General features: G+C 35.7%; 1 protein-coding gene across 10 annotated transcripts in view; it reads left to right on the top strand.

Annotated features, from left to right (window-relative positions):
* The window catches only part of SOX6 (SRY-box transcription factor 6), a 378,993-nt gene that overhangs the window by 130,118 nt on the left and 223,692 nt on the right, over positions 1 to 25,183 (top strand). For 8 of the 10 annotated variants that reach the window (XM_072864495.1, XM_072864498.1, XM_072864499.1 and 5 more), the window contains one exon: positions 12,452 to 12,695. In XM_072864495.1, coding sequence (XP_072720596.1) covers positions 12,456 to 12,695 — 240 coding nt within the window. In that variant the 5' untranslated portion in view covers positions 12,452 to 12,455. Of the gene's footprint in view, positions 1 to 4,453; positions 4,577 to 12,451; positions 12,696 to 25,183 lie in introns of all 10 variants that reach the window. The other 2 variants (XM_072864496.1, XM_072864497.1) reach the window with 1 other exon arrangement.

Genomic DNA, 25,183 nt, shown 5'->3' with positions numbered 1-25,183 from the left:
AGAATTATTGTCTGATATTAGCACTTATGCCAGACGGAGAAGTAATTTTTGTTATTTCTTTGAAAGTGCTTGTCTGTGTAAGTGGAGATCTTGTTATTTTGCATCAGTTCAAGAGGAATAGCTTGAAAAAGTACAGAGAGCAATGCATACAGTCTGCTAGTATTCAGAATATACCTTACCATTTTTTGCATTTCTCTGTGATGAGTGTTTGGAGGAATTTTATCATGTCATATGATCCCTGGTAATAATGTGATGGTAGTCAGTTTTTCACTGAAAACACAGAAATGTCATATTGCAAAAGGACCCAGTGTAATTTTTCTATGCCAAGAAAAGTTGTTAAGGATATATCTTTAGCTGAATAAAGAGGATTCAATTAACCTCAGTACAGCTGCTCTGATTTACAGTGTCTGAGGATCTGACCCATACTTGAAAGTCTGTAACAATTCTATGTCTGTGTCATAATTCCTAGATTAAAAGATACATTTCTTTTCAATTCTATTCATATTTGGTTTAAAACCACAGACACTGGACTGTCTCGTTGATGGTTCATGGTAGGGATGAGAGCCGTACCAGCTAAATATGCCTGTAAAACTGTATGTTCTCTATGGCAATGTTTTTGAAATTGATAATAGAGCTCTCAACAAACGTCCATGAGAAAATGAAACTGTTCGAATCTGTTTTTAGAAGTAATAGGCTGCACATATTATGTACTGTTTGCTTGTCTATTATAAATTATTACCAATAAACGTAAGTGGGAAACTGTTACAAAATATAGCCCTGAGCAAAAATTGACACTGTTTGAGAAGACAAGACTTCTTTACAAATGCAGATCATATGTTTTGTCCTTAAAATATAGGAAAAAATGGGTTAGGGATGAAAACCACAACAAGGCGCTGTGTATTTCAACGGTAAACATAGTGCATCACAAGTTATAATAGAATATTTCAGTATTTTAGCTAAAATCATTAGTAAGAGATCTAACTGAATTTAAATGGTAATGGTAAAAATGTTTTAAATCACTGACAATATTTTAAGTTTGCATTTTAGACATTTGGTTTTTTACTTTCTAGTTATTTGGGGACAACTTCATTTGACTGGTCCTTTGGTTTGTGTGCTGGTTTATGTTTTTCTTTGTATTCTGATAGTTGTGCTTTGTGATGTTCTTTGACACATTTAAAAATATTAACACGGAACTTTGAGCACTTGGAAATGTGGAGCAATTCAGAGCCTGGGCACGCTTCACCTTTACCCTTATGATAGATTTTGCTATGCACGTTTCCTTCTCCTTGTTAGAGATCAGATGCTGTATGCCATAATCTTCCATAGAAACAGGATAGTTGAGTGTCCTCAATTATTGCAAATTATTTCTTCCTATTTTGTGGTACTTTGCAGAACTGAAACCAAAAGACAGGGTGAGTTTGTAGTTTCCTTTGCAATTGATACAGTTTGAGTGCTGCATGCAGAGACTGCATACTGCTTGATCTCTCCAAGCTGAATGATGAAGCGGTGTAAGTTTTACCTGTGGCAATTACTTTTTAATGTTCTCTGATTCTTTTCAGTGCCTAGTCCAAATACCTTAATGAATTCCTTAAAAATATGAAACTTGCATTGGGAAACTGGTTCATATTAAACAATGATTTTGGTGTTTTGTTTTTTTTTTACTAGATAACAATGAAAATATTTGATATCTGTCATACTAAGAATAAGACTATGAATAACAATGTCCGAGTTACTTATTTTAATTTTTTTTTTTTAAAGGCAGTTAAAATTGGTAGAGATTTCACCTGTGGATCTTGTGAAAGGATAGGAGGTTCAAAGTCTCAATAAATTGAACTTTAAATTGTTTGTACTACTTAATGGCAACTTAATAGCTTAATTAAAAGAGGAAGATAATGTTTTGTTTTACTTTATTTGAATTCTTAGACTGTTGCAATTATTTATCTTTTGTCTTCATATTTTCATACTGAAGTAAATTAACATTAAGAAAAAAGGGCCCCATCTACTCCCTCCCATGAAAGCTTGCACAGCCCAAGCAGTGGAGGGCTTTGGGGGAGAAAGGGAGAAGTTACCGCATTGTTGTTCTTGGCCACGTTGCCAATCAAACAGGGATATTTCTGAAATATTTCCTGGGTAGTTTCAGCTAGGCATAGTATCTCCTGTAAGCTTTTTCTGAACAGTATGCTGCTTCAGACTACCCTGTCCTTTATCCCAGTAGTAACTGCAGCTCAGTGGTAAATGAGGTGGTTCCTGTAGGGGTCTGTAAACACATTTTAGGGTTCCCATTGTGCACATATGTAAGGATCATATTGTGTAAGCCTTAGGTCAAAACAAAGAAATATTGTGCACAATGCTGCCTTGTAAAAGCCTGTTTGTAAGGACTCTAAAAAAAATCAGAATTTCTCAAAGTTGTAGAGAGTGGGGCATTTTGTCTAGTTTTGTTTTATCTGATGAAAATGCGTGTGACTTTAAAATTGTTGTGGGTCTTTGCTACCTTCCTTTCTTCCTCTGTTCCCACTGACCCATATCCCAATCTGCCCTCCTAAATTTGCTGCTTAGCCCCTTGAAAACAATGCCACAATTAGGAATATCGGCTAGAGTGTATCAATATTCTAATACGGTGGAAAAGAAGGTGCTCTGTCGTGTGATACAGTGTAATGCACAAGAGCAACCATCAATGGCCAAAGCCTGCGAGCAGGCTGTAGCTGGAAAGCCCAGCCTTTCAGTGCTGCACCCGAGCTCCAGGGGATGCAACACCTGAGACAAGACGCAGGAGGTGTTCTTGGTTATGTGGAGCCTGCACCTTTTCCTCAGCCTCTTCTGCAAGGCTAACAACATATTTAAGCAGTCCTTGTGCCTGCTTTATCCGCAAGGGTTAGGATTACATCTGGCTCTGGTGCAATTGTGCAGTGTGGAAAAAAGCTGCTTGTCCCTTACTGCCATTCTTGAATATTCCTTTGGAGAAAAAAAAACATGTCAAAGACCGATTCTCAGCTTTGCATAGTTTGCTTTTCTCTCTTCTTTTGTAACTCCTCCAGCACTGGTGAAACTTTAAAAAGTACGTGAAGGTGATGCGCATTTACATCAATAAATGTACAAGAACTTTGTGTATGCATTAGTAGTGGCTGGCATATTAATACAGAAAAAGTAATCCCTGATATCACTCAATAATGCAAGTTTTTCAAGAAGAATTTAAGTTTAGCTTCATTTCTATGAATCAGATGAAAATATTTTTTCAAGTATATATCCTACCTAGGACACTCTTTTACATTTTATAGGATGCCCAGAGCTACTGTAGATATAAAACACAATTTCTGGTTATGAGATCTCTGCATCACCAAAATGCAAATTTCACTCCTGAATATGTAGGCCACTTGCTGAATAACCTAAAGAAATATATGGTGAAAATGTTAGTTCTCACGTATTCATATTACCCCCTTCAAAGGTTTTCCTCAGGTTTTTAATATCCTGAAAGTCCCAGTTCTGAGGCAGTCTGCAGTTCAAACTTCATTTTCGGTTCTTAGAGTGAAGTCATTTAAATAAACAAATAAAAGTGGCACGTCATGTGTAGCTTCTGCCAAAGTACGCCATGTGCCAGTTAGAACTGATTTTTATGAATCCTTACATATATGAGTTTATAATAACAACAATGCACATACATATGCTTGTCCCTAGCATCTCTGATGACACTTGCCGTTCTTTAAATGTGCACAAGTAACACCCCAGCACAGTTCTGACCTGTGTTTATTTTTAGTATTTCATGAATCACCTTCTTTAGCTGTTTTTCTTTTTCACTTAACGAAAGGCATATAAATCTTATTGCTGAATAACACTAGGATATTTGATAGTAAAAATAAAATCCCTCCTCCTCTTCTTTGTGAATAGCCAGATGGATGTGTTTACCCTTTAGAGAAATTTAGATTTGATATTTTTGTTATGTTTTGTTTTCTTCCTGGTAATTATGTTGGCACTTTGCTGATCCCTAGTTGTGTGTTATTACAATGGAAGGTGACAATTTGATTGTCTTCAGTTGGAGAAACAAGTAATTTTATATTCACCAAGCTGTCAGGTAACAGTACCTCACAGTACTAAGAGCTCCTGGCAATGTGGTTTGGCACCTATATGTAAGTGCTTTGATGCTTGCGTAACCTCTACTGAATCAGAAATATTTTGCCGGCTAGAAATGTTTTTAGACTTGTAGTGTAAGGTTTTTATTAAAAAGGCAATCCGTAACTGAGCTGCAGATCCATTGTTTCATGTTACATGGAGGTACTAATTACGTAGTTTAGTGCAACTGGCTACAAATGAGCCTGAAATTGATACTTCATTTCACTGGCTACTGAGATGCTCTATTTGACTTAGAAATGAGGATCAAAAATATGGAGAGGAGGGAGGAGAATGGGGAAGGAGGGGAGAGAAATCTGACTGTAGATAAAATATTTCTGTTCTGAATTAGGTGATGCGGAGAAATGGCACACGACCTTTTCTTTTCACACCTGTAGGATTGAAAATCAACTGTTTAACTCATTACGTGGACTCTTCAGCACCTCCTGAAAACTAACTGTAGGAGGAAAAAAATGTAAGAATACTGTATCTTACCATTGGAGTATGTATCTCATAGAATATTGAAAGGATTTAATGAACCTTCCAAGAACTTATGCCCACCAGGCTTAAGTGTGGTCAGGAAGATTTCTACTTATTAGAACAAGTTCTTAACTGGCTTTAAGGGGAAAAATAAATGTATTCTTGCCTTTTGTATAAAGTCTCAACTCAAAGTCTAAACATGCTAAAATAAATTCCTCTTAGTATTTTTAGGGATCCTTTATCAGAACCATTTATATAGTAATTCAGCTAAACAATTAAGTCATTCTATTCCGTAAAAATATGTGAATTAATGCTTATTTATAGCAACCATTGTTTTTTAATTTTATTGTTAATGATTGCTTTTATTTGTATTGTATATTCTGTTACTTGCTGCCTAAAACAACAAATCCTAATAAGTTGCTGATGGATAAATTCTTGGCATGCTCTCTCTTGTTCCCATAGTTATTGGTAAAGATAGCTGGAAGTCAGTACTGCCTTTTTTCTTTTTCTTTTTCCAACAGTAAGAAATTGGATATCCAGAGACACATGGTGTAGTCATAGGACTTTAAAGGCAGTGACCACTGAGAAGCTAATACCAACCAATTAAACAGAGGTGGTTACGTGATGTAACATTATCAGGAGAAACAATTCATGAGTCAAAGCATTCCAGGGCATATGAGCTCCAGTCCAAAGAACAGTCTCAAGCTGTTTAAATAAAGTGACAGCAATATTGTCAGCTAAATATAAACTATAGAAAATATTAACTACAGTGACTGAAGATGAGCACATCCCAGGTGCGAAATGACTGTTCTTTCACTGCCCTTTACTGCATTCAATGTGAGTTCACCTTAGGCATTTTCAGTGAAAGCTCCTAGTAGTGAATAAAGAGAATGGAACATTTAACCTACTAGAAAGGTAGGTTGTATTTTTAGCATTTTATGAATCTGAATAAACACTTCGGATTTTCACTGAAAAGTCATCAGGGGCTGCGAGGCTGTTTTGCTGCATCCATTTTAATGTTTTTGACAACTAGATTAATAGACAGGAACTCATTCCCTAACCCTAATATTTTACTGTGGCGGCACAGCTGAGAAGGTCACTATAATGGCAGAATGTAAGAGAAAGGCTTTCCAAAAAAGTCCATTTAGCTCTCACATTATTTGATTACAAATGATAAGAAATACCCTAAAAATTGTTCCAAACTCTCTGAGCTTTGAGGAAGTCTGAATCTGAAGTCAAACTTTGTGATTTGGATTCATATCTATTAGCAGAAGCGTAATTTGTCTGGATTGGAGAAACGAATGCAAGAATAGCTGTGTGTATCTTGGAAGTCGTGGTTGTATTGCCTAGCTTGATGCTTATTTCAGCTAGAGATTTGGGTGCTTGGTTAATGTTATAGCTGTCACTTCTTGAATCATATTTGCTTCCATTCCCTTTTATTTCCAAGGTGATTCTTGCGACTACCATAAACTCTCTAATCTTGCAATGCTGTTTATGATCTATATGTAACTAATTCTTGTAGTATTCCTGCAAAATGAAGCCGAGGTAGAGCTTGAGGCAGCTGAGCTGATTTGCCTAAGGCCTTGCTGTGACTCAGAGCCAGAGCCAGGAACAGAAATTGGGAGATTCTCTCCCATTTGTCAATTTAGATGGGGTTTGTGCATAGGGATTCATGTTGGGGTGTGGGGCCTCAGGAGAATGGAGTCTTTTAATAACTGTTCATTTGTGTTACTAAGGCTCCTTGAAAACAGATATGAGATTTCATAATTCTAGGAAATAACTGTTTATTCTAAAATGGCAGACAGATTACGGCATTAGGTTTACAATGAATTACATTACTGAGTTATGCCTACATAACATTGTTTTACAGGGGCAGAGCTGTGAAAGATTTTGGCTATTGGCAAAGCATTTTCATTTTTCTTTAAGTCTATCTGAACACTACTGTAACTGGTATCTTTATACAGCAAAAATAAAGGTCAGTTTTCCTGAATGTTTAAACTATGGTAAACTGGTTCCCAGCTAGAAATAAGTAAGTTGTTCCAGTAACTTCTATGCAACTATGTCGGCGTACCCCGTTCTACATTAGGCCTGTACTTCTACAGGTGAACTTGCACTGCAAAATAGATTGCATAAAGGATGCTCCATGGGTACGCTCCTGAGTTTCAGAAGGGGTTTGAGGATCCATGAAAGACACAGGGCTACCAAATGATGAGGTGTGCCATAGGTATGAAAACGGAGGATACTGTGGGCAGTGCAGGCAAAGAAGAGTACACAATGCATTTAATTTATCCCAAAGCTGAGTGCTGATTTGTAGTGGAGGGTCCTGTAAGTCACCTTTAGTATTATGAGAGGAGTATGCACGTATGTTGCTCTTTTAGAAGGTGGGGAGGGCTAAGACACTGTGGCTGAATTTTACTTGTCATGAATGCCAGGTTAGCATCAAAGTTTAGAAAGAAATATTTAAAAGGTTATGAGTACTTCTAAAAATGGTTTCTCTTAATTTATTTAGTTCTGGAGTCACCAAAGCACTTAGACATGTGCTTAACTTTTTGAAACCGAGTAGTCCAATTTGAAATTAGTGGACTGCTTGCATACTTGCAGTTAATCATGCACTTAAGTACTTTAATCTGGCACTTTGGGGAAAGGGAATGGAGACTGTTCATAAAAGCTCTGTAAGTGAATGTATTTCTAATCTAATCTGATTCCAATCTACTGTTGGAGCTGTAGACCTGGGTTATGTCTATACTGCAGTCACTAAAGCAGGATGAATTAGTCCATCTGAGTACCACGCTACTGGAGTAGTTGGAGTGCTATCAGAAACGAGCTTGTTTAAAATTAGGTTGGATATCTCAGCATTACAAAGCAGTCATTTATGTGGCTGCAGTGTGGACATGCCTTTAGGTTTATGAATGCTTTGTGAGGGTGGAGCAGAGCAGAAGCTAGAGTCTCCAGCCAACTACAAGTCTGCTTTGTCATATATCTTGTTGTTATTGCTTAGTTTATATGCTTTTGAAATAGTGTCTGGGCTATCACATTGTTATTATCTGTGTTAATACTTTGTGGCTTGATTCTGAAATGTCTAGCAGCTAAAACTCCAGGTCTAGCCATAATTTCCACTGTAGCATTTAATCATTTGAGCAGTCAGCAGGAATGGAAGATTTTAGGCTTTGGAAGCCTTTCGTGTCAGGAATATCATCTAATTGTTTCAAAAAAGAAGATATACATTGTTTGAAGAATTTGAGACCACAGAAAAGCCTGAGACAAAAAAAAAAGGGTATTATTATTTGTATTTAGACAGGTATGACACTCATGGTCTGTAGGAAAAAAGGAAAACTGATGTTTTGACAATCTGACTGGCAGTCTTCATTAGAGCAGAGAGAATGTCTTCTCTGGATTAAAATAAAAAAATCATATCAGATATATAGAGAATGGAGCTGTTTTGGACTGTGTTTAGTTTTGCATAGGTAAAAAACCCTTAGCAGTTCAATTTTAGCTTTACTACCTCGGTATTGAGGCCGACTGAAATTGGGGTCCAATTCCTCAGCTTTACTGAGGTTTTGATAAATGATCCCATTCTTTTTCTGTCTTGAGTTCAAAATGAGTTAGAATTTAGACTACTTTTGGAAAATCCAAATCAAGATTTATTTAATTCTCAACATTGAGTAGGTGATAGGACTTCAGATAATTAGGGCCTTTTTGAACTTTTTTTTCATACCCATTAGGTATATTTTCCACCTTTAGTGATTGCTGTGTTCAGCTAATCTGTCAATTTAACCAAAGCAACAATTTCACAATGTAGTTTTCTTTCTGATTGTGTGCTGTGTAATCAATATACTGATATAATGTGAGTGTAATTTCCTCTCTTATTTTATCTCCACTGCACAGTATTATAAATAAACAGCTAAAAAAGAAAAAAGAAAGAAAAGCACCAAACAAATCTGTTGCATCTTCTTTTAAGATTGTACCACTGTAGACACTTGTTCTAGTAAAGTAGAATTGGACCCACTTGATTGCATTTAAATTTTTCATGCTTCAGCAGTTTGTCTGGGAGCACAGTAAAGAAAACCCCCCGAGCGAGGATAGTTTAGAATAATAGAACTTGATTTTGTGTATTATAGCGGCACCATTTGCGCTGCTGTAGTTAGGGTTGTGTCAGCACTTCCATTATAAACCCCTGTTTGCAGGGGTTATAACTAGGGAGATATTTTTTATCAGAAACTTTTTAAAAAACCATTTGAGTGAATTTAATTGATAATAGGAGAAAAAATAAAATATAATGGAAATTAGTAAATTTCTGATACCTTTTACAAGCTTTATTTATTATGAATATTGATTTTTTTTTTTTTCCCTCTCGCCAGGGATTTTAGCAAATGCTTTTTTAATATTTTAAATGTAAAATTGGGAAGTTATTATGGCTTAAAATTTGACTGCTATTCATACTCATATTTTAATATTAAAACATTTTAACACAACAACCTGTTCTATGGTTTAATGTTATCATAAACATAAACTACTCAAATAGGCCAGATTCTTCTCCCTCTGAATTTGATGAGACCTTGAAGTTATTGGCCAAACTCCGCCTTTGGACCTGATAGAGTTCTGTGTACAGAATTCTCCCATCTAAGTAAAACCAAACAGGTAACGAGTAAAAACCTGCCTGAAGTAATTGACTGGATAATACCCGGTCGCAGAGTTTATATTTACTCTGTTTTACTGATTATAAACCCAGGCATAATCAGTATTTGGTGCATAGCCTGGCACGCTCAGAAGACATGTACACATGAGGTATATTGATTGAGTTAATGATTGTGCTGGGAAAAGAAGGTGGAGGGCTTAATCTAGTAGGGTCCTACATCTCTGTCCCTTTTACCCCAATGTTTATAATCTAGCAACCGAAAACCTGAAAGGTACCATTAAGTGCTGACCTCTGACCACAATTAATGCGCTAAATCTTGCTGTTTTAACAAAGGTTTTGGGGAAAATAGAAGCGAAACACAGCCCTAAAAATTATGTCATGAGGAGAGCCAGTACCTGGGAGGCCTGCCTGAGCTGGTCTTTCTTTTCAGGCTCCAGGACTATAGTGCACTAAAGTGCAGTATGAAAATGTGTCTGACCATAACGCAGCAGTGGAGAAGAGGGGCAGGTGGAGCTAGAAAGCATTTGAAGCCACTCTCTTAGTCTAGTACAGAAAAAAGTTGCTGGGCATGGCTTGATTTATTAGTGAATGCGACTCTGTCAATATAATTTTATTTTTAAGGTTAACAGAGTCCTCTTTTCTCTGTGTAATCAACTTACAGAGCAGAACATGAAAAGAGATTTTTATTGAATTGTATTTAAAACATCATGAATAAGAGGAAAGTATATTAGTGTATATGGCAAAGAAAAAGTGTTTCCCCTATAGTGCATTACCAGTAGATAGCTTTACTGAATGGTCACTTGAGGAAATACCAAAAACCTATTTATGAAATAGAGGTGAAGCCTTTCTAGACTAATTATATTCAGCATGTAATTTCTAAACTTCAGTCTGAATTTTGATTTTCAATTAACATTCCCAATTTGAAGATAATTTTCTATTTAATGTAATTGCAGGAAATAATTTATTGGCTGATTAAGACTGAGGGCCCAGCCTTCCTTAAGAAAACAGTCCCTAACAAACCAGCCTTTAAAGCCAACTTGTAGCTTTGGACAGATTCAGCCTATTTTTGCAGCTGCAGAGTTGTGTTTAATTAGGATTGTGCACTATTATTCATTGGTGCAGTTTGCAGTTGAAATTATTCTTAAGAGACATTTTCATTTCTAGTTTTGTGTCATGATTAATTTATGGTGAAGAAACAGCCATAGCTATTGCTTTTCACAGAAGCTCGTTCAGTTTGAAACAGGAACGAGATCTGCTGAGAAGGTGAAAGAAAGGAAAATCCTTTATTTTGACTTTCAGTTTTCATGTGTGGTTTTCAAATTGCATAGAGCATTGACTTATATTTTGATGTGAGTGAGTACATTAACATGACCATTTTAATGAGAAAAGAGAAAGTAAACCTTTTATTTTGTCTTGGATCATAGTAATTATGAACCAGAACCTTTTGAAGTATGTACAATAATGCCGGTTGCTGAACTCTTGGCATGTTCTCTGTAGCATCAACACAAATTCTTTAGTGTAGTAAGAATGTAATACACAGTTTAAATTCCTCAGTTCTGCTTATTGGCAGCATTAATATTGGACTCCCACTTACACATAGGCTCGCCTAAAGAAAATGCAAACCTTTTTTTCCCCACCAGTATCGAGTTTAAGAGGCCGGATTATCTCTATTTACAGAGTAGTTATTCTAAATAGGTATCAGTGTTTTAATATGTTTCAAAGCACTTCAAAGCTTGTAATACTTTCATATAGAACTGTACATAATTAGATTAGTTGATCCTATATTAATTTTTTTTTCACTGTAGGATACTGAATCTGAACTTCCTCATTAATTGTGAGAAATTTAGCATTAGCTGTTAAATCCTATGTGAAACACAGGCTGCTACATAAAAACTACTGTTTAAATTGGAATTAACTTAATTATTTTTCTTTGCACTTGATATTTCCTTCACTGTAATATTCATGAAAGCATGTGACAGATTTGTAAATTTAACTGTTAGTCTCAGATTTCCAGACCCTTTAATCAGTATTTATTTGTCTGTAGAAACAGTACTAGCAAGTTAATGATTTGCTAATTTGAAAAATGCTCATGTGGTTTCCTATGTTAACTGATTTGTGCATTTTTAAAGAAATGGTATGAAATCAATTATTGTTAAAAAGCAATTAAGGTGAAGATCTTATTCCTGAGTTTCTCAGCAATTTCAGTGTCAAGGATATTCTAAAGTTACTAAAACCTGAGAAAATAGCTGATATATTTTAGCTGTCTTCTTTCAGATATATTAATGATTGTTTTAACAGTTGCAGTTAATCTTATTAGAAATTTTAAACAAAGTGTTTTCAGATTTTGAGTTGAAGTCAGTTATGTTTTCATATAAGTGCAGAAACTGTGGTGAAAGCTGTGTTTGCATACGAGATGGTAGTAAGAGGCCATTATTAGGAAAAGACATTTAACATAAATCAATGCATTTATTCATTACACTTTTAAGTAATTTAAAGTAATTTGTTGAGCTATATCCTGTACTTGATGCCTAATATGAAATGAAACATAATTATTTTAGATTTTTAGTTCAAACTGTAAAAGATTATTCTGATATTATCCATCCATTCAATAAACCATTCAGTTTTAGAACACTTTTCACATGAATGTCTCAAAACACTTTCCAAAAGGTAAAACTGGGTAAAAATGTTAAACAGGTTAAGAGTAGATGCAGCTTTAAACACACAGCAAAATAACTTATTTAGCAGAATTTGAAATTGATTTAAAAATTCTAATCTGTGTAGAAAACATCTTCTGCTTGCAAGGAATGAGGTTAGGAAAGCATGATGGACTCTCTCATTTAAACATTTGCTTATAACCTTCAGATTTCTCATGGGAGTAAGAGTTTAAAGACTTGAATTCCTATGCAAAATCAACATGAAAATACCAATAAAATCACTCCTTTTTTTACGGCTGGAGAAAATTATATTGTTTGACAAGTCTAAATGAATAGAATGACATCATATAACTTAACTCTGACCTTGGCTTGGCATCAGTGAATACTTTATCTCAGTGTTTTGGATCCAGATCCCCCAAACCTGTACTTTTTAGAGTACTTTTGTTGACTGCATATGATTAATTTTAACTGTTGTAGGCAAGTGCGCCTCCTATCTGGTTTGTTTAGAGGACTGTTTTGAGCTTGTTTTTTTTCATTTAACACCAATGTTTTCTTTTTGTCTGCTTTTCTTGTTTTGTAGAAGAATGTCTTCCAAGCAGGCTACCTCTCCATTTGCATGTGCAGCTGATGGAGAGGAAAAAATGACCCAGGACTTAGCATCACGAGACAAGGAAGAGGGCAACAGTGATCAGCATGCGACCTCTCATCTGCCTCTACATAATGTAATGCACAACAAACCTCACTCTGAGGAGCTACCAACTCTGGTCACGACCATACAACAAGATCCTGAGTGGGATGGAGTCATCTCAGCCCAACACAGAATGGTGAGTTTCACAGTGGCGTTCTAATTTAGTATTATAAAGACTGTTCAATTCCATTTTAAAAGACATGTTCAGTACAATCCTTCATGGGTAACAAAACTGAATGTTAAAGTGTTGGTGTTAGTGATGGGTCAACATCAATATGGTGTGAATTACAATTGTATAATCTTCTTAAGTATACAAGTATATATGAATGAGGTCATTTGATGAGTTCACCTTCGGAAAGGAAATGCATCTATTTATCATGTTTTCATTTATACCTTGATTTATGTCATAACCTCTCTAGCTCATATATTCAAGCATTAATTTCTGACAGGAGGATGTAGCTCACAACTGTTTGTCATCTGCAAAGTGTTGTGCTGAAGGAAGAAACTTTAATGTATTTTTTTACTTGTCTCTTAGAAATAGAACCCACCAAATCTAGAATATTACGGCTTTACACCACAACAAAAAAGCTGGTATTTTAGGTGACACAAACATCCTGCTGTATTTATAGGAAATTACAACTTTTTGTGAGGGGGAAAAGTGTTTATGAGTAACTATGTCATGTTCTTCTGCTCTAGATGACCAGTTTGTAAATAGTTGATGTTAGCAATGATCAGAATTATTATCTGTATTCTCTTCAGTAGCCTAGATAAAATTATTTTGCAGTTGTAATGCTGTCTCTGCATCCCCAAAACTCTGCAATAAATGGGCAGACTGAATGAAGACTGAATGAGCATAGCATCTCAATTTGTTTACCTTGCATGTGTTCTTGAGGAACAGAATTAAGGTACAGCCAGGTGTTCTGTAAATTTAGAATATCATAATTCCAGACTCTCCATAAAGTGACTTTCACAGATGTTAAATTCACACAGTTAGTTTAAAAAGAATACTCTGCCTTTTCATAAAATTTCTTCTGTACATTTATTAAATGTCTATGAGCGGATTTTTTTCAGCAAGTAATTTTTTTTTTTTCAGTAAGAATCAGCAGCTTTCAATAAGGTTAAAAATTGTTGTAGAATTTTTTTTTGACAGCTCTAACAGTAATGAACTTATTTCAGATTTGACTAGAAATAATAATTTAATGCATTAATCAACATAGATACTGGAATTCTTCACGCATATTGTGATGCCTGGAACTAATTAAGTAATAGTACTGCAATAATATCTATTTTGTTAATATAGCGGGTTTTTTTCTTTCTAAAATCCAATTGATTCAAAAGATTAAACCAAACCAGAAAAATGCTACCTAGTATGTAATGCACAATTTAACCCAGTGAAGAACTTTCTGTCAGGCCTAAAATATTCCTAAGTATTTGGGCTACTGTCACGAAGAAGGCAACATTTCAACTGTAAACATGGCTTTAAAGAAAAATGATTATAGGTTAGTAATTTGGCAAGGTAGGTTGTAAGTTGTATATATGACTTCTGCGCAGAATTCTCAGATGGAACCTCATTTTGGATGGAGAGTCACCCTTTTGCCCAAGTCATGCGATAAGCACATCAGAATAATTTTGACTTCTATGTTATCAGCAGGACAAGCGGGATGCAGACTAGAAAGGATTGATCAAGTCTGTTGATGAAAAAAATAAATCCGTAAATTCATCAGCTACTTTCCTATTCATTCAGAGAAGCATGTGCACTCTGGGAATTTCAGTCTTAGGACACCAATGACATTGATGAAATGACTCTGTGTCCCAGAGAGAAAGGAACTCCTAGCCTCTAGGAGTCCCTCAAAGCATTGTTTTTGATTCAGGCTGTTCCTTGGACCTGGAGTAATGCTTAAGCCAAAACGATAGAACCTCTTGCAGTATGATCAGTTGTACTCATTTCTAGTGCTCTGAAGTGGGTTTACACTTCCAGCAACAGAGTGCAATCTCTGTTTTCTTTCTTAATGCTACACTATTATGTTAATGCTTGCTATACCTCTGGACAGGCATGAATCAATACCCAGCTTATCATGTTTCAGAACAGGTGCATAAATTTGCTTGAGTGACTTAGCACTCTGGTTTTCCTCTCTCCTTTTTTCAGTAAATATTCCATCATATATGTAGATGAATGTCCTGAAAATCATTAGGAGTTTCCGCAGTTCCCTTGGGTTAAATCTGGTGGTGGATGTATGTCATCCATATTTAGGTATCTCTCAGCTAAACCAAGCAGATTTTTTTCCCAGCTCAAAGCTGGGTATAATTTACAAGGCTTGGCTAGAAGTGAAAACTGAAGTTCTATAGGCATGCTGTTTGGTTGAACTTAAAAGAGATTTAAAATATGCAGAGCAAGGTTCCAGTGTATTTACAGTTTAGGTGAGTTAGATGACTAGTTAGATCACAACAGTGAAGTGGTGAAAAAAATTTTTCTCCTTGAGGGACTGTCATTTAGGGTAACTTGTTTGATTTTTTAAAAATTATTATTCTTTTTTTCCTCCCTTATTTATGTCCTTCATGAGCAAACCTTTAAGCCTCAATTACTTGCATAAAGTTTGTCTGAAACACCTTCGTCTCCAAGCAGACATCAATATCGCTAAGAAAGAATTCAGAGGCATCTGCAGTTTTCCTGATGAAGGCAATTTCATACTCCTTTAAGGGAGGATAGGAGTTTCTTTCCAGAAAGACAAATTCCAGAAGGTGGATTGGATAATTTTGAGATAGGTGCTGTGGTAGTGACCACTTAATAAAACCAAATTCCCAGAAGGTAAGCGCTTTCTGACCTTTCCCAGACGGATCCTTTCAAAGCAGATTTGAAGAAGCACCTGCTCATACCATTTACACTGAAAGTAAAGACAGTAGTGCCGTCATTAAAATGCATCAATAATGTGTGTTGTCTGGTTATAAGATAGTAAATTCAAAGAATGCTGTGTCGACATATGGGGAGGAAAAAATTTCTCTTTTATGTGGTACCTAATTAAGGGCACAATCCTGCATCCTTTGTGCCCTTAAAACTACTAAGTAGTTCACTGGAATTTGTGAGAGCACACAGTATGCATCATAACATGCTACGAGGGCCGTACAGATCTTAGGTGAAAAAAAAGATACTGTAGTAGGGCAATTTGACTGAAAAAAAGATTGAGTTTTTCCCCAGCACTTCTGGTATGCAGCACTTTCTATAATGTAAGATACCTTTAAACTACATTGTATATTATCATAAAAAAACCACACTGACTAGAAATGTTTTCAAACTTTCACTCCCTTTTGATATCAGGCATTGCTTTCCACTGAGCCCTTTGTGTATTCTGAATGTCTGGAAGCCAAAATATTTTGTTTTAACTCCCACTCTATAGTATTTCCCAGCTGTGTACTTATATGGTGTAATAAAAGGATTTAACAAATGGGAAATAGCAGCTGCATTTGGAAATTCCCTTTGTGCTTCCTTTTCATTTGACAGATTCAGCAATGTGTAACAACTGTAACGTCAGACCTGCAATGACTTACACTGCGAGTATCGTATCACCAGCCAATTCGATGTTACAGTGGGGAGAAAATAAAACAACCAAAAGATTTCTGTAATTTCATATTGCTGAGCTGAAAAGATTATACGTGTATTTCTAACTGTAACTTAATATAAAAATACCCGGACATATGGGTATTGCTGCCTGCAGTTCTACTAGAAAATAAAATCTATTTTAGGCTAAGGATGTATCTGTTTGCTGCAGTAAACTGTAGGAAAGAGGGCAAAGTGGTACTAAGATAATGAGGAAACTATCCTGCTTTCTCCCATGGACAGTGAGTAGCAGGCAAGAAATACAGTCAAATTTTTAGACTGCATCCAACACCTGGCTCTCCTGGGGTAACAGACGGAGAGAGGATGAGGGAGGAAAGCTAACAACACTTACCTTTGCTAAATTTAATAGTAATGGAATTGTTGTATCCCAAGGATATGTTTGCAAGTAAATACGTAAAGAAATGGAGAATCATAGTTTGTGCTTTGTTCACTGGGGAACCAGGAATGGCCCATCTTCATATAGAGCCCTGCACAGCTTGTGAGGTAAATTATGAAGGGTTTTTATTTTTGCTGTGAAATATCACGTGAAAGCAGTGCCAACAACAAGATACAGAATTAGATGGACAAGTGGCCTGATCTTCTTTGAGGAATGGGACGGTGTATTCCCATGGCTGTAAAGGCTGGACGTGGGCCTCATGAACAATAAATTTGAGCAGCTTTAACCTAATGAAATCTAGAATCTTTCTCCAAATCGCAGAATTCCCACCCCCGCCCCCCACAGTAAAAAGAAGAGAGAGGCAAATTCTGTTCCCATCCCCATTCCCAATACAACAATATGGTAACAGACAGGGTTTGTGAAGAACTCCCAGGCACTGTGCCGATCACTATACATGATGACGTATCACTGTGATGCTCCCTGTACGCTTTTCTTTTCCCACTGATGGTCCCCCCCTGCCCACCACCATAAAGGGTATACAGACAGCATATGCATGCACAGAATGAGGGCATCCACATCTTTTTTTCTCTACTGTTACTTGGAATGATGCAGTGAGAGACTGTTACATGGAACCACAGCAGCAAGTCAAGTCTAAAGGATGGGTGTTATTTCTCTGTGACAGGAAAAACAAACACATATACATATACAAATACAAGTTAATTACCTCCAAATATATGCTAGTTTTCCCATACATTTTGTAATGTCATTCAGAGACCCCTTAGATTTAGAAATGAGATGTATCTCATTGGATTTTCTCTCAAATGGCAACATCGACATATATTTCATAGTTATGTCAAGTCTCTGTCTTTTGTTGACTTCTTGCCAAGAGTGAAAGGCTTGCTACCTTTCCACTGTGTCTGCACATACATCTCAGCAGTACTGATAGCAGGTTTGTATATGAAGCAGGAAAAGTGAAGATCTCTTAATGCCACATGTATTTGTTCCTTTTAAAATAATTTTAAATCACTAAGTATCAAATTTAACTTTATATAGCTTTAGCAAAACTACTGGCATCAGAAAGGCAGAAATAGGTGGTATCCTGGGGGTCTTAATGTTTCAGTGCTTACTATCCCTACATAAACCAAGCACAATCCTGTCGCTCCCCACCCCCTCTTGTTGTTAACTTCTCTTGTTGAAAGTTCTTCCCTTTAAGGAAAATAAACTCAGGTTTTTAGGAAAGATCGTTGAAAAAAGTTTACACATGCTAAACACTGTGAATTTGTTGTTATACAAATTAATGGCTTCAAATTCTGAAAAGTTATAGATACAATTGCATGTTTTGAAATTTTATTTTTAGTTCATTTATGGGCTGGATATGAGCGTATAAAATGCATCAAATATAAATGCCCTAAACTCTGGCAATTCTGTATCTGCTAAATTGCTCATGCAGCTGTTATTTAAATGTACAAAGCTGAGTTTTGTGATGATCAAAAGCAATTCTACTGTGCTTATGATATTATTTCTGCATGCCAGGTAGCGCACCAGAATTTTTATCTAAGTAAAGAGATAAATACCTTCATATGTAATTGCATAGGTACAAAGTTTTGGCTGAAACTAAAGGGTACGAAAAAGCAGATGATACAATATTTTATTTTTCCATAAAATAGACTTCCATGAGAAATACATTGCAGAAAAGATAGAAATATTTTTTTCATGCATGTTGTTTTGATTCAAAAAGCATTTGGGTATATGCTTAACTTGACTTTATTAGGACTACTAACAACTATAATGTTAAACACATGCCTAAAGGTTTGAAAGATCAGGGACTTAGTTTTACTAGCTTTAGCATAAAAGGATGTTTACCTTTCATATAAAAAATAGTAAAACAATTCCGTAAAAGTGTGCAAGATAATGTGCTTAGTGGGGGTGGTGAAATACAAAATTGACACTATTTTAAGAAGAATCAAATAATTGTTCTTTTTGGCATGCCTGTTATACTTGTATTATTTTCATTTTGACACTGTACAATTTTTTTTCCAAATGCACAGTCTATTTTAAACCTTCCCCTATATTCTAGGGTGAACTGTGTTTAAATAGAATTACTCATCACCTGAATTCTTTGCAAAAGACTTGTAGTTTATGTTCATCTAAACCTATAGTAATTTTCTTTCTCTTATTTTAACATTTCCTATTTTTTATAAAGCAATTTCTGAAAAGTTTTTAATTCACTTCTGTATATTGACATGAATTTTTTCAAAAGTAGAAGCATTAACACACTCTAAATTGTTAAATTTTTTTTTTTCCTTGGGCAAGAAGGAATCAGGTATGCATGCTGATTAACACACTCCAGTCATTAACATGTGATTATGTGGGCTGCATATTGAGCACCTGCCAAAAGATAAAATCCAGCACTTTACTACATCTGTGCAAGGACTTTTTGCATTTCTTTTGTACTTTGACAGCTCAAGAAAAAACAGACTTTGGTATCTTTGTTCAGCATAATAAAACTGTGTACATAAAATGTCTTCATGAAGGAAGGAAAGATACTACATATATTTATTTTAATCTTTGAGGCCATGAAAAATCCAGTGACTGAGACTTACACAGCACCAAGTGTAATATGAATCTCCTAATGTACTGTATCACTGACATTCATATACAGTTTACAACATTCCTGCATGTTTATAAAGATTATCTGTTCTGGGATTCAGCCAATGTTATTGTAATTCACAACAGTTTTATGTGATACCTTTATGTCTCATAAATGTCTTGTTTTTATTTCAATCTTCCCAATGTTTCATCAGTGTTTACCTTAAAGAAATACAAGTACTCTATGCAGCAGGCTGGTTTCCTGCACGCATTCCTCTGCAAATGCTAAAAGGGAAACATAAAACATGTAATACATGTCATGTAACTATATACAGAGAAGGATTTCCATGTGCATTTGATATTGCTAAAAACATAAATACAAATTTTATTTTGATATTTACAATAGATCTAGTTATAAGTTGGACAACTAAGACGACCTAATAGGAGGAAGTAGGATATATACAAAGTGGTCTGGAATATCCAAGCCACACAATCCTTGTTTTATTTGGCAGCTTCTGACAAGCATACATCACAAAATATGTGTCTCTATTTACCCAAAGGGTAAACAGTGCTAATCAGCTGGGACTGATCACAATGCATCTTCAGTTTCAGTTTAGATGAAAATATAAGTCTAAATACTCATTCTGTAATGGTTCTTCCATTATTTTTTCCTTAATAAGAGCATTTAACCAAAGTCCAGGGCATAAAGTCTCAATATTGTTGTGATTTATTACCAAACCTAAACACAGGGAGTTAGGACATATGGTATTTGGGTAATTAAGGAAATCCTTAGCATCCAACTCTCACAAAAGCACACATGAGTTTATGCATATCATTTGTGGGTGAGTTGATAGCCGTACAGAAATGATTGGTCATTGCATTTAACAATTTTGAGGTGATTTTCTATTCTGGAATGGAGCAAAATTCCTGTCAACATTTTTGACAGATTTGCTCATTTGTAAAAAGAAGGGTTTAAATCACATAGTTGAAAAATTGTAACTTTCTGAAATCTCTCTACCCAAAAGTTGGTGTACCTGGATTCATTTGGCTTGCTCCAACAACTGAGTATGAAGTGATTGCTGCAATTAAGTGGTCATGTTTTACATCAAACAAAAAGTCCCTGCCTATTCCTTCCAAACAGAGATCTAGTCTTGCAGTGGCCTATTCATAAGGCCATATTCGTGTCATGTATGCCTGATTATTGTGTCATCTCATTTTTAAACCTTTGATCAAAACTAAAGTTATTTTCCTTTTTTCCCCCCCCTTAATTTAGCATATTATTTCTTGGCTTAGAGCTAGTGCTTACTGTTGTATTGTTTCTTCTTGAGGTTTTTAGATGTGTATAAAAGGTGAAATACAAGCCTTTTACAGATTGCATTCAGCCTATACTTTGGCAGTGAAATCAGTGTAAGTTTTGTCAGAGTAAATGCTGAGTTAAAGACTTGGGTTTTTTTTCCATTACTTGCCATTTGCCCTCCCACTAGCATAATTTGCCGAGACTTTACAAATGATGTTCTCTCAATAGCTCATAGCAGTCATTCTCAAGCCTTGGATTTAAATAAATCTTTCTTAATAAAACTTTTGTGTTTTTTTTAATCGGATGAGAATTGGAAATGATCACTTAGATTTTTAATTTCTCTTAATTCTATTTAATTAAATTCCTCAAAATGGGAAACCTTATTTAATGTAGTGATTGGAAATGATTTTGTAAACATTTGCTTTCATTATATGTTAACTCCAGACTAGTTCCAAGTGCCAGCATGCCTCTAGTACTTGGAATCAAAACCACTCTGGATATCCAACTTTCCTGGGGTGTTTACATGTGTCCCATTCAATGCAGAGACAGATAAATATCCCTTTATAACAGAAAAGCTTCATCCACATGGAAATAAGCAATTCAGCTAACACATTTTATGTTAGTAATATTTGCTTTCTACTACTTCTTGGCCATTCATCCTGTGATTTCAGTTGAACTCTTACAGAAACAGTTTCCTCTCTGTCTATTGAGTAGGATTGCAGTTGTCAACTTTCAATCAAAGTTGACGGTAGTTATTCTTAAATTGCGAACTAACACTGTGACCCTGATTTTGTACAGCTCACAGTTTCAATTCCTGAGTTTTCCTCTTTTCTCACCTTCAGAGAGCTTCTCTGAGACAGAATCTATGCTCCCTACATGAAACATAAATGCCACCATAAAGGAAGTGCAATGTGTCTCTATTAAAATCTGCAGCCTCATGCACTCCCCCCTTCTAAGGCTCCCGACCAGAGAATCCAGTTCACCAGACTGTTGGTCTGTCCTTAACCCTTACAAGGATCCCAGAGAGAGATCTGTCCCAAGCCAGATCTCCACTGATGATTGTGGAATCCCCAAACTGAGATGTTGCTTTGCAGCCCCCAAATGCAGCCCCCATGTTTTGTACTTTGGCCATTCAGAGGAAGGAGCAAGAATATTTGATCTTGATTTTAGTCTACAATCTTTCACCAATAGAACTGTCATTTTGTGTGTGTTTGCTCTATTTTGGAAGTGAAAGGCCTTCATAAAAGTTGACACAAGTTGGCTCATGGTTCGGTTTGCAGATATTGCTATAAACATTAGCTTCCCAATACGAAAAATACTGGGTCAGCTTTCAATACCTTTATTTACATCACTTACAGCAGTAGTCCTTCATTTATCCTGTTAAAACCAGTGGGACCACTGATGGGAAAATGAACTACTTGAACTGTTAGGATCTAAATACACAAGAAAATACATTCTTTACACTAACAAGAAAATTCTGATTATTTGTTCAATCCCTTTTCAACAGAAACATCTAAGTATTTTCCTTCCTTTGTACAGAAACTAAGAAGGTCTCTTTTTGAAGAATTTTACCAATGTAACTTGTGAAATTTAGTGAATGTACATGCTAAAAAATAATTTTCTCAGAGCAAGAGGCATGCTGAAATATCTATACATGTTATCTTGATGTAACAGTTTTAAAGGAATTATTATGGAGTGTGAAGAAAATACCGTGTATGTAGTCACAAAGAATCCACCTCTTTATACCAAGCCGTTGTTTATAATTATTCTGAATTGTTTCTGCCATTAGCAATACTATACTTGAGCCATTCACAGCAACTCTAAAAGGAACGGCCAACAGGCCATTCATTCTTTACACCAGGCAGCCTGGAAAGCTGATGAGACTAAGCACACTGTTGTTGGACCACATATATTCAAAGCAAGCTTGGGATTGGTTAAAGAAGTATGCTGCCCCTCTAACATGAAAAAGGCTAAGGATAGACCCAGGAAAGCTTTTACCATATTGCATGGGAAATCTTAATGTTGTTTTCTGTTTAATGACATTTTGTCTGTTTATTGTATGTTTAATGACATACAAGTAGCGGGGGAGGTAGAGGTTTTAGGGGTAAGTAAAAGTATGATTTCATGCATGGGCTACCTATCCCTGAGTGAGCCATGCATAATATTTTAGTATTCATGCCTTGATAATTTCTGGTTTTCTGTCTTTTGTGCATTTATTTATTTTTCTCTGTTTTGTTTGCTTTGAAACCTAATCCTTAAATTTTAATATAGATAGGCTATATATAGGTGTTTAATCTGTTATAATAGGGACATTTTGTCAAAACACTAAGCACTGTGGGTTGAATGATCTGTAATAAGATTTTGTCTGTGCTAATGGGATGGCAAGGAAAGGTATACAGGAGAAATGTCCTTTATTTACCTTGATATTAAAAATCAACGTTTCAAAAATAGACTCAATTTTGTCCCTGCTGAATAGTAAGGAGCTGGAATAGTGGTCCAGACTGAGTTTCTGTCTTCAGGTGCTGGGCAGTAAGATTTTCTGGTTTAGTCATCTCTGCAAATAAATATCTCTTCAACTTAAAACATTTTTATATCTGACACAGTAAGGCAAAGAAGAAAGCTTAAGATGTAAAATCATCATACATGTTGTTCCTTAAGCAGTCAGATTTATGCCTAATTTTGTGTGATAAATTTTGTGTGATAATTTTTGTGTGCCTAATTTTGTGTGATAAATTTGTCTTCAAATTTTATTGTTTGCCAATTATTAAGGGCTAGTCTGGAAATGCCACCATTGTGGTGGGCAGAAATCCCTGTGCAACACCCTTGTGTATTCTGGTACGGGCATAAACGGTTGTTCTACAATTATCCAGTATTAGCGTGTGAGTGGGAGGATAGTTTTATAAGTCTAGCAAAGGTATGGTGGGATCCTGAGCAATCTGCACCAGATGCCACTTTGGATCAAACTGAGAAGAAACTCACTTTGCTATGTTATCTGTAGTAAGCAATACTTTTACCTAACACTTTCTGTTAGGACCGAATTCAAAATTTTACAAACATAGCTTTTTCTTAAATTTCTTCTTTTCTAAGCACTCCATTCTTATTGGAAATAAAATATGCTTCAGATGGACATAATATTTTGATACTGACACTTTATTAATGTGTCGATATTGTTCTATTTCTTGACTGGAAATTGAATTAATCCTAATACAGTCAAGATTAAAAATGTGCAGGGTTTACTGTGACTGAATGACACCAACATTGGATGAAGAAGCGTGCTCTGAGTTAAATCTTTTGTCCATAGACTAAATGTTTCCTATTTACCTTATTATAAGATATTTTCCTTTTTTCCCCCCTCCTTACATGGAAATCACTGAAATCAGTAAGAATAGCACACCTTGAAAAATGTACCTTTCAAAGGGACTGTCATGTGTTGAAGATATTATTTCAAGTTTAGACATAAAATGCCATTTTACAGAAATACATGAATTTTGAACCTGAGAATTCAGGGATGTGTCAGTTGTCTAGTGTATTATGTAGCTATTGGATGAATTTGGGCACTAGATTGTGTCCAAATACATTAAGTGGACATTCATATCAGTCATATTCTCTTGCCCATTTTCTTACTAAGTATTATCAGTTATGCTGGGAAAAGTTAACTTGCATGGAAAATTTTCATCAGTGCTGATGGATTGCTCAGCTGGATTTTACAAAATGAAAACATTTGAGTTGATCTTGGCTAGGTACTTTACTTGTCTTTACCTCTTCTTCCATGCTCTTGGAAAAAGCATGAAAAATACTTTAATAGCATCCTTTCTTTCCTCTCTTCAGGTCAAATGAACTGGGGCTTTCACATTCTGTAAAAGGTGACTTCATAAAGCATCTCAAGGATAGCATCTCTTTCATTATTGAATCCTCCCATATTCAAAAGAACCAGGTTCTCCTTTCCTAATCATGAATTTATTTTCTTTTTCTATGATAAGAAGCATGGTGGTCCTTTTCCATTCTGGACTCTGGATTTTCTAGTGAGAGTACCTCATGCAATAAAGCAAGTGGACCAACAACAACTTGTGGATATGATATACCTCTTCTGCCAGACGACAAACATGATCCACTAGTCTTCTTTTCAGAGGATACCTGGGCCATAAGGATGTATTTCCAGTTACATCAGGAGGGTATCTGCGTGCTGCTTGTGAATGTCAATGCAAATTAATTTTTGATAGCCAGGCCTGCATCTGATGTATGTGATAGTTGCACTTTTGGTCATGCACTGGGTGAGGTGCTGGGACATAACGGTGACATGCATTGGTCTGCAAAAGATTATAAGATCCACCAAGCAAATTAAAATCCTTCATAAATTTGCTGCAACCTTTATTTGATTTTCAACAAACTGAATGCTGCAGTAACAACTTCCTGTCAAATACAGTTGAGTCACCTTTCTAGAGAAAATATAACAGAAATGCTTCGCTTGCCCCATTGTTTTTTGATCTGTCTAGTTTGCCATGAATGTGAGTTCAATAATAACCTGTTCATATGGTTGGAATAAAAAAGAAAGCTGCCAACAGTAGATACATAGGAGTAAAAATATCTATTCTGATTGTGTAGCTATAAAATTCCTTCTGAAGGCTTTTCAATGTTTCATTTTAGCTACATTTTATTTGTAGATTATTCACAAATTTATCTAGAATCATAGAATGCATGGGAATTGGTTTTGTTTCTTGTAGATAATTGTACATGCAGCTGATTTAGATT

The sequence above is a fragment of the Ciconia boyciana genome, chromosome 6, assembly GCF_034638445.1.
Source record: "Ciconia boyciana chromosome 6, ASM3463844v1, whole genome shotgun sequence".
Lineage (NCBI taxonomy): Eukaryota > Metazoa > Chordata > Aves > Ciconiiformes > Ciconiidae > Ciconia > Ciconia boyciana.
Note: the sequence above shows the minus strand (reverse complement) of the source record. Positions and strands in the feature narration are given on the sequence as shown.